We start from the raw sequence: 9,995 nt of genomic DNA, 5'->3' as shown, positions 1-9,995 counted from the left end.
TCCCTTCCCTTCCCTTCCCTTCCCTTCCCTTTATTTATTGGTTTTTAAGACAGGGTCTCTCTCTACATAGCCCTGGCTGTCTTGGAACTCACTATGTATATCAGGCTAGCCACAAACTCACAGAGATCTCCCTGCCATTGCCTCCTGAGTCCTGGGATCGAGGTATGTACTGCCACACCTGACAGTAGATAACTCTTTAGGTTATAATAGTTAGTGATCCATGGGAGATGATTTGGAAGAGAGGATCTGTTGGATTTTATTTGATTATATCTGGGAAGACTGTACTCAGCAAGAAGTGTAGAAAGATGACGATTGTGTGTTTTGGTGTGTGTGTGTTGCATGCGTATAATGAATCTGTTGTTTAAGGCCAACCTGGTCTACATAGTGAGTTTCAGACCAGCCAGGGCTACATAGTGAAATCTTATCTCAAAAAGAAAGTTGGCAGAGAAGATTCATTAGAATTCATCTAGAATTGTCATTAAATAGGAGTAATTAAAGATATGGGGTCTGGGCTAGGGAAGTGGCTTCATGATAGAGCATGATACCCTGGCCTCTACTCCTGGTACGACAAAAACAAACAACAAAGCATGAGAAAATAAGCCACCCAGAGGAAGGCCATTTAAGACGAGACAAGATCTCGGCTAGTCTGACACGACCAAGACCGTAAGCATACTTTTACACAGCTAAGGTATGGATGGTAAAAGAAAAGAACCAAGAACAAGGACATCAAACAGGAGTTTCTCCTCTCCTAGGACAATGCTAAACGACAGAGCAGTGCACCCTAGCAAGTCTTACTATCGTAAGCCAGTACTGCAGGACCCAACAGGTTTCGCTCTTTTTGGAGCTCATCAGCTGCAGGTAACGGCCAGATCTGATATATACACCTCTGTGGAGGGTTGCCATTCCTTAAGTTTCCCATCACACTCTGCTATTTACTATGCTCCAACAACTCTTGGCACTTCCTCAGTGTGAACTGATACATACTTTATATTTAGACTCTTACACTTTGTGTATGTGTAAGAGCAAGTGTGTACCCACTAGGGATCAAGCCAAGGGCTTCTAAGCCACATCTCCAACCTGTGTACTTTTATTAAAATAGCCAAAAGCTGTGTGAGGACAGCACAGCTGTCCAAAGCCTGTGTTGTTAGCTGTCACACCAGAACCACTGTAGCAGACTGACATTACACTACAGCTTAGGGGGCCCCCAGCTGCCAGTGACATGGCTGGTTCTGCTCTTTCCGGTCCCTCAGACTGTTCCCCACCTCCCTTCTTTTATGCTTCTAACACAAAGTAAATCTAGAACCACGGCTAATTTGATGCAAATATATCTTTCAGCATACATTTACTGAATACTCGCTGCGGACCTGGCACAACCCCAGCAGGCATAAACAAACACACACTCAACACTGGCGTCCAGGGCAGAGCGAAGTGCGTGCTAAAGGTGGTAAAGAGTGGGTGAGGACTCCATACACATTTCCTTTCTATACATAAAACATTTCTGGGAACTGCAGGAAATAGATGGCTGTAGAAGATGACATGGGAAAGATCTGATTACATGCTATTCTCAACTGTGAACCACATGAATAATAAAAAAATACAGTTTTACATGAACCTGCACTTGTCACACATAGCCATGTGCTGGCAGTGGTGCAGACAGCTGTAAGGTGGAACTCGCCTTAGGTTCTGTGGTCTAGGGCCTCTGTGCTGCCTTTATCTTAGCATTCTCACAGAACCAGTGGTCATCAGCAGAACAATCTAGTTATATTAGCATCCATCCCATGCATGCCTCATGACTTAGTGGTCAACAGAGGGTGTTGGAGTTACAGATGGTCGTGGGCAGCCATGTGGGTGCTAGGAACTGAATCCTTTGTAAAAGCAGCAAGTGGTCTGAACCACTGAGCCTACTCTCTCCAGCTTCTTAAACCTTTAAAAAAAAGGCCAATCTGAGAGATGAGATCTCACCCTGGATTTTCTTTACTGTTTGTCGCCTTCTTTAAAGAAAACCGTCAAAGAACTACACTGAGGAAAGGAAGTAAGACACAGGGAAGGACAGTTCTGTGTGTGGCCTGTCTGGAAAGCCCAGAGCAGCAGTGGGGAGAGGAAGAGGCAGACAGGAGCATGGAGGTCTGCGGGCAGCTGCAGCGCTCACTTCAGTGGCTTGAGCAGCAAATGGGAAGGCCACACCAAGACAGTGCCGGGGAAGTCTGACTTTAAGGTAGCACACGAATTTACAAATCCTGAACTCAAACTTAAATTCATGATTTTATCACCATCACCAGGTCTCTGGACATTTTGCTACCTTCACATCCCTCACAGAATTTATCAATGTCTACTCTTGACAGTCAAGGAAAAAATAACAATAATCAGAAATTCCAAAAATTACCAAACTGGTATCCAAAAGAAAAGGTTCACAGATAAATTGTTGACAAAGATGGCTCGAAAGACCACTATAGGTTATGTCTCCTATCTCACAGAGAACAGTTTCTCGGTTAGCTGAGTTTAATCAGGTTTGTCAGCACACACAGCCCTGGTTGCATTAAGCTTACAGCCTCTGCTCTGGCTGCTGGTGCCAATGCCATTGCAGGCTTTGAGTGCTCTGAATATGACTTGGGTTCTAGCACTGTGCGTCCATGAGTCTCATCACGACCTAGCCCACACTTCTGGGTGTCTCAAGAACCATGCTTGTGGGAAATTCAGGAGAACCTAGAGCTGAGACTGCCCATAGCATGAATGTGGGTCTGTGGGAATCAGTAAAGGTTGGTTTTCGTAGCTCCTAGACCAAAGCTTGGTGATCTCACTCAAATATATGTAATTCTCAAAGATGCATTATCTAAATTTTTTTACATTATTTATTTGTGTGTCTTTGTGTGCATATATGCATGTGTGTGGATGAGTGTAAACCTTAGCATGAGTGAGAGGTCAACTTACAGAAGTAGGTTTTTCTCCATCCAACATTTGAGGAATGACACTGTGGGTGGCACTCGGGTAGTGAGGCTTAGCAGCAAGTACCTACCTCCACTGAGTCACCTTGTCAACCCAGAAGCACTTAATGCTGAAGGAGGTACTCTTTTGGGGGGGAGGTAGTGATCAAATGAGAAAAGCAGAGTCAGTCAGATCTCATTTTTAGATGAAATTCCCTATGTGAGAGCTTCCTACAGGGCCTGGTGGTGCACACCTTTAATCATAGCACTTGGAGGCAGAGGCAGGCCGACCTCTGTGAGTTGAGGCCAACCTAGTCTACATACTGAATTCTAAACCAGCCAGAACTACATAGGCCTTAGCCTTGTCTCAAACGACAGACAAAATCTCTAAGAAATCCCTAGTCTTTGTGTGTATATGATGTGCACGTAAGGCAGAAGAGTGCACACAGATGTAAGGACGACCTCTGTACTGACGTCCACATTGTCTGAGACAGTCTCTGCTGTTCCTCAGCTGCATACATCAGGCTAGCTTGCTAAGGTGTCAGGTTCCAGACCCTCCTGTCTCTGTCTTCCATTTTGCCATTGTAGTCCTGGGATTACAGACACACTGCCCTATGCTGGTTTTATCTGTGTATGCACTTAGGTCCTCATGTTTTCATAACATGCGCAGAGTGACCTCCCAGCCCCAGCGCATTTTTAGTTTACATAAAAGTAATAGGTTTCACTGAGACAGTGTCACACACATGCAGTGTACACACACGGATCATTATATTTTGTTCTCACTTGCCCCCTACTCTCTCACTTAAACCCACTCTCCTCTCCAACCATCTTAATGATGCATTATTTCCTGAAATCCTTTTTGATACAAAATTCTAGGTTAACAGCTATTTTCTTTAAGAACCATGTAAATAGTGTCTTCTGCCTTTTTTGTTGCTTCTGAGAAATCAGCTATTGGTCATTTTTGAAAAAGTTTTTTTAAAATTCTTTTTAATGTAAGTGATGATGTTGATGACGATGATGCTATAATATGTAGATATAATCTCTTTGTTTGTTTTTTGTTTGTTTCTTTTGTGTTGTTTTTTCGAGACAGGGTTTCTCTGTATAGCCCTGGCTGTCCTGGAACTTACTCTGCAGACCAGGCTGTCCTCGAACTCAGAAATCCGCCTGCCTCTGCCTCCCGAGTGCTGGGATTAAAGGCGTGCGCCACCACGCCCGGCTGTAGATACAATCTCTTGCAGCCTGGGCTGACTTGAACTCACTTGAGTATGAGCCTGAACATAATCCTCCTGCGTCTTCCTGGACTCACAGGACAGAAACACTACCCCAGCTTCCACTATGTTTTTATTTCTTCAATTAAATTTTTATTTTATGAAATTCTTTCCAACTATACTTGCTCTGTGTATTTTCAGGATCTTGTTTCTTACCCATATTAAATATCTTACGGTCTGCATGTGAGAGTCTCTATAGCGCAGGCGCCTGGGCCTATGCTGTTCACTACTGTTCCGGCATGTGAATCTCTATAGCAGGCACCTGAGGTCTATTCTGTTCCCCACTGTTCCTGCTGGCTCTTGTCTCATGGCCTTGTTCTCTAGTCAGTTTTGTGATTTTTTTTTTTAACCTGTGAGTTGCTTACTTTCCTTAGAATTTTATCTGTGGGAGCTTTAAGTCTGGAATAAAATTCCCTTCTTCCAGAGAGAATCTGTGTTATTTGTCTTCGGCATCTAAGAATGGACTACCATTTTAAAATGATTTTAGATACAGTGTCAGCTTGGGATTTTCTAAGCACCTACTTTGTGTGAGTGACTTAACTTAGTATCACCAGTTTTCAAGAGGGACGTTAGGTTTGAGAGGCAGTGCGTTCCTCTACAAAAGGAGACGGTCACAGTTTTGTCCCCCGTATTTCAAGTGCAGCCTCTTTGAGGAAAGATCACAATTGGGTTTTCCATCTTCTTTGGAACCAAAAATCTCTTCCTTGACCTCCAAGTATGAGAGACTATATAGCTATGAAACCTGGCTCAGTAAGTTCAATGTCCTCAAAGCTTACGCCTTCTCAGTGTTCGGTCCCTGCTGAGTTTTTGGCTTGTGTATTCCATTGCTTCTTTCCAGCAGATCAAGCTAGCATTTTAACCTGTTTACACCTATAACACAGAACAAGGTAGTAAGTGTGTCCTAGTGCCAGAAGATGAGGTCCTATATAATCCTTTCAAGCACAGGACAATAGTAAAAGTATGCCAGGTCACTAGGTGTCTTAGGGCTTCCATTGATGTGAAGAGACCAAGGTACCTCTTATTTAAATAAGTTTCCTAGGAAATCCCCTTAAAGGACTCAGGGCCAGTTTTTCACTAAAGATAATAAGCTCTTCTGAATGTAATCTCCCAGTCTCTGAATCTCTACTCAAATCATGTAAGATCTGTCCTTCAGGGTAAATACAACACCTGAAACCATACACCTAAAGGAATGGCCACCCTAAGGCAAAGAAAAAAGATATTAAATGCCCAGTTTGTAAGACTTTGATGTGAACAGAGAACCAGCAAGCTAAACAGACTGTATTATACCAAATCTATCCAATTCACGTTAGAGGTGCTCACAGACAGTCCTATCTCTAGGCTAGACTTCAGTTGTCATTTGCTTTGGGTCTGTAATGCAGAACCAGTTTCCTGAATTAAAGTGATCCTGCCTCTCATTATTTCTAAATAATATGTGAGAAATCAAACTGAGTTTTGAATTATGTTGAGTTACTTGAGCTCTTAATACAAAAATAATGAACTCATAGGCCCTATAGACTTTTGAAAAATGGTTGTTTAATTAATTAATTAATTAATTAATTAATTAAAGACAGCAGTGTGGGAAGCAATCTGTTCTTATCTCTGTTGTAGCACAGTGTTTGACTCTCTTACCTTTCCTGTCTTGTCCTTCATCAACACACACTGCAGACTTCCTAGGGCAATGCAGAAATCCAAACAAGAGAAGGAAGCACACTAAAGTAATGGAGGACAGGCTACAGGAGATGGACAGTGTCAGACATCATGTGGAAGAAAAGAAGGAATTGTCACAGTTAGCCACTTTGTTCAAGAGAAAGCCACATTGGTCATTTCAAAGGTAGAAGCAAGGAAAAAAAAAATAACAGATCCCTTCCTTCTTGACAGCAGGCTCTTCTCAGTAGTAACAGAGGGAGGCTGATGTTAACCGGGAAACTTCTCTTCAGAGACCAGATGTAACTCAGCCAACAGAACAAAGGGACAAAGGGGAAATAAAACTCTCCAGTCTAAAAATGTTAATGAAGAAATGTAATCATATACTTTGAGAAAAGGAAGAAACGAATCAATGAGAAGTATAATCTAGAAGCAGTTGGGAATGACTGTTAATAGCGTCCTCACTGTTATGCATTTAAGTCTCCCAACTCCATGACCTTGACTCTGAGAGGAATACAAGTGTCACACTTCACAGGGGTTCTAGAAAACAGACACCCAAAGGAGTTTCGTACGTTTGCACAAGGCAAACTATCTCCTCTATTTCCACTCTCTTATCTCCATACGAGGGAGCACAATGCTGGAGACCCATCCTGGAGGCCAGGGCTTCCCCAATGCAAGGCGTTCAAGTGTGAAGTGCACATTTTAACAGCCTGGCTTTGTTAGTTTACTTCTTCTTTACATAGGAAGTTTATAAAAAAAAAAAATAGACATCAAGATGGGTTCAGAGATAGGAAAGGGACTAAGAAGGATACAGAACTTATGAAAAACAATTTCAGAATCTGAAAAATCAACCAGTGGCTTTGCTATGAAAATACTAGAGATGAAATCATTTCTTTAAAATCAATACTTAATCTCCACACGCCTCAAAGTCAAAACACTTTAGAGAAGGTAAATGACGTTTTACCAAGGCTAAGTTAGAACACAATTTGTTTAAAAATGAATTAATTTTTAAAATGTAAGTTATTTTGTCAGTTCTAAGAATACTGGACTAATCTATCCAAATTTGTTAAATAAGATACGTACCTCATATTCTTTCCTGCAAACTTTGGAAATATCATTCTTCGAAGATGCCTAAAAGCAACCAAAAATCTTCATTGACTATGCATGCTGTTTCTATTGTATAGGACAAACCCCACAAATTAGGATATATTATTATATATAATTGTTGGTATAATATTCTTTATTTCATCATGGGAAACCTTATACTCAAATATTTAGATGTTCCTAAACTACAACAAATGTTCTGTGATGTTTTAAGACAAACAGCACCAGGACTCGTTCAATACGCTGGCGCTTCAGCCCAGCTTTTATGGTTTCAAGCTCACATAACAACGTGGTTCTTTTGTTATTTTGGAAACTAGATGACTTTGAAGGAAATGTAAATCAGAGGCCTTTTAAAAGCCGAATTCCACTCTAGTGAATTTTCTTGTGAAGTTCTGCCAGGGCGCTTACATTTTGCTTTTTCTTTAACCCTTCACATCCAACATTTTATACTGACTACAATGCGTCCCCTTCCTCAGAAAATCAGGAGGATGGAGAATATGGTGCTCAGGCGGCTCCCACTGTGCTCTCAGCACATGTGCAGAGAAGGCAGTGACCCTCCTCCGTCCAGAAGACTGATCTCAGGTAAACAGCGGGGTTCTCCTTACAGGGAAGGACACACTTCTGTGGAAAACAGACCTGCAGCAAATGGTCATCTTCCACAGGCCACCAGTCTCGGTGCAGAGACCCTGCTCCAGAGTCAAGGGAGCTCGCCCGTTTCACTTCCTCCTATTCTGTCACCTAGTCTCATGCAATTTATAACAAATGAGCTGATAAGGATGGGGCAGGCGGGGTTGGGGTCAGGGCAAGGAGACGAATGGGTTGGGACCTGCTCTATGGCCCCAGGATTTGAGTTTAAACCCGTGTACTTCAACTTTACTCTAAGGTCTGGAGGAGAGTAGCATATCCCTGAGTCATGTGCTGCCCAAATGTTGCAGTGCACACTGCAGTACAGTTTTGTGTGCACAGCAGTGAAGGGGAGGCTGGGTGTAGTGGATTGCTCCTGTAATCCCAGCACTCATGAGACAGAGACAGAAGAACTGCTGTAGATTGGGACCTGTCTGATGTACATAGAAAGTCACAGGCAGCCAGGGCTACACAAAGACCCTTTCACAAAACATAAATAAAAACTCAACAGCAGAGGTGCTGGGGACATTGGCATCTCACACATCCCAGAGAACAGTCTCTAGAACAAGCTTCCAGCTATGTTCTGGGTTAGTTTAAACAACTGTTTCAACAGCCAGTCTCTCCCAGTTACGTCTATAGTCACCACTTGGAATAGCAAACCTAGGAAGCCACTGTTACTAATGTGAGGAGCCACTGAAAGACATATATTGTAGACTCAGGGGCCTCTCCGAACTGGAGCAGAGACACATCTACTCAAAGAGAAGCCCTGGCTTACCAGAGGGAGGGGTGACACGTGCCTTCAGAGCAGAGAAAGGAAAGGATCACACACCAGAGTAAAGCCATGATGATAAAGACAAGGGAAGATGAAGACAAAATGAGCTACACAATGACTCAGTGTGTCCTGGGCAAGGACAAAATGCCTTGCTCTCAAAAATTCTTCTCTATGTGGTAAAGAGATGGACAGAAAACAAAAAGGGCTGGAGAGATGACCTAGCGGCAAGGACACTGGTGCTCTGCCAGAGGACCCAGGGTTAATTCCTAGCACCCATGTGGTGGCTCACAACCACCTGTAACTCCAGTTCCAGGAGATCTGATGCCTCCTCTGGCCTCCACAGGCACCAGGTGGTACATAAACATACTTGAAGGCAAAACACACACACACATAAAATAAACATGTAAATAAATCTAAGAAAAGAAAGAACATCAAGAGGAAAAGGTTGAGGATCTTGCATGCAGTGGCCCCAACTGAGGAATAACAAGCCTAATGCAGAATTTACAGTTTTTTTTAGGTCACCTCTCCAAAGCTATGAAGTAGACAAGTCCAAAACCCACACGGCTAAAACTCCTACTGTACTCCATGACACTTCAAAGCTTGCCTGTCAGGAATTACCTGCTTGCATGCCTGTCGGCACTCCAAGCCAATAGCCAGTTCACAGCAGCCTAAGCCAACCCAACCATCGGACTTCTTAAATACCCCTGAAAAACAAAATGTTCAGATGTTTTGGTCTTAAGTATCAGTGAAGACAAATAATATAAAGTAATGGATATCATTACAAGTCAATGAGAAAACCAATTCAGACGCAGGGCCTCGGAACCATTATGCACCACCCCTGGCCCTTACTCCCAGTGATGCCATTTCCTTAGGGTACCACACTACATAATATCAAGCCCTTTGGTTTTCTCCTTTTCTGTTCACCCTAAGCTCTGTCATCCTTCATCTTCAGGTAAGCAGCATCTCTATGAGAGGACATGCAAGGTAAGGAAAGCCAGGGAGAAAGAGCTTTTCCTTACTCCATACTGTGCATCACATATGAAAATTCTAATATAATTTAATCAAACATGCAAAAAAGCACGTGAATCTTTTGTGTTAAAATACTAAGTATATAGAATAGCATAAAAACTCATTACCTTGTTTAAAAACTGATATACAGAAAATATGAAGAAACAGTTTCTATGAGCCAATCCTGGCTTTGATAGGCACACATACAAAATGACTCTGGACTATTTTGGTTTAGTTTGCTTCCTGCTTCAGACACTCTCACTCTTAGAATAGTGAACAGTATCTGTGTGAATCATAAGCTACATGAGCTGTTATTCATAATGCAGCACACTGCTATCTCCATACATCTAAACCTGAGAAAACAAAGTTATTCAACAAGCTCTTTCATTTTTGAATCCCTACTGCCTATAAGCTATTCCATTGCATGCTACATGGAATATGAAATTATAAAACAGATAAAACGAATAAGGAGTATCCGCTTATGGAAATTATACTTTGGTCTGAACAGAAGTGCACCGCTCAATGTGTTTGCAATGCAAGCTTCAGAGTACACCATTCCTCACAAGCTCAAGAAACATAAGGCATATTCCTTTTTTTCTAAGCATTGGCTTTAACTGGGGCTAGAAGATGAGTTTCAATTACAGAGGACCATGC

The 9,995-nt window shown here is 42.3% G+C and overlaps 1 protein-coding gene across 1 annotated transcript in view; it reads right to left on the bottom strand.

The window, feature by feature from the left end:
• Nucleotides 1-9,995, bottom strand: part of Reck (reversion inducing cysteine rich protein with kazal motifs) — a 69,047-nt gene that overhangs the window by 37,894 nt on the left and 21,158 nt on the right. The window contains exons 5-6 of the mRNA XM_021159440.1: nucleotides 8,952-9,037; nucleotides 6,917-6,964 (exon numbers count right to left, since the gene is read on the bottom strand). Coding sequence (XP_021015099.1) covers nucleotides 6,917-6,964; nucleotides 8,952-9,037 — 134 coding nt within the window. The remainder of the gene's footprint in view (nucleotides 1-6,916; nucleotides 6,965-8,951; nucleotides 9,038-9,995) is intronic.

This window comes from Mus caroli, chromosome 4 (assembly GCF_900094665.2).
Source record: "Mus caroli chromosome 4, CAROLI_EIJ_v1.1, whole genome shotgun sequence".
In the NCBI taxonomy this organism is placed as follows: Eukaryota; Metazoa; Chordata; class Mammalia; order Rodentia; family Muridae; genus Mus; species Mus caroli.
The sequence above is the reverse complement of the archived record's forward strand: the minus strand, read 5'-3'. Positions and strand labels throughout refer to the sequence as shown.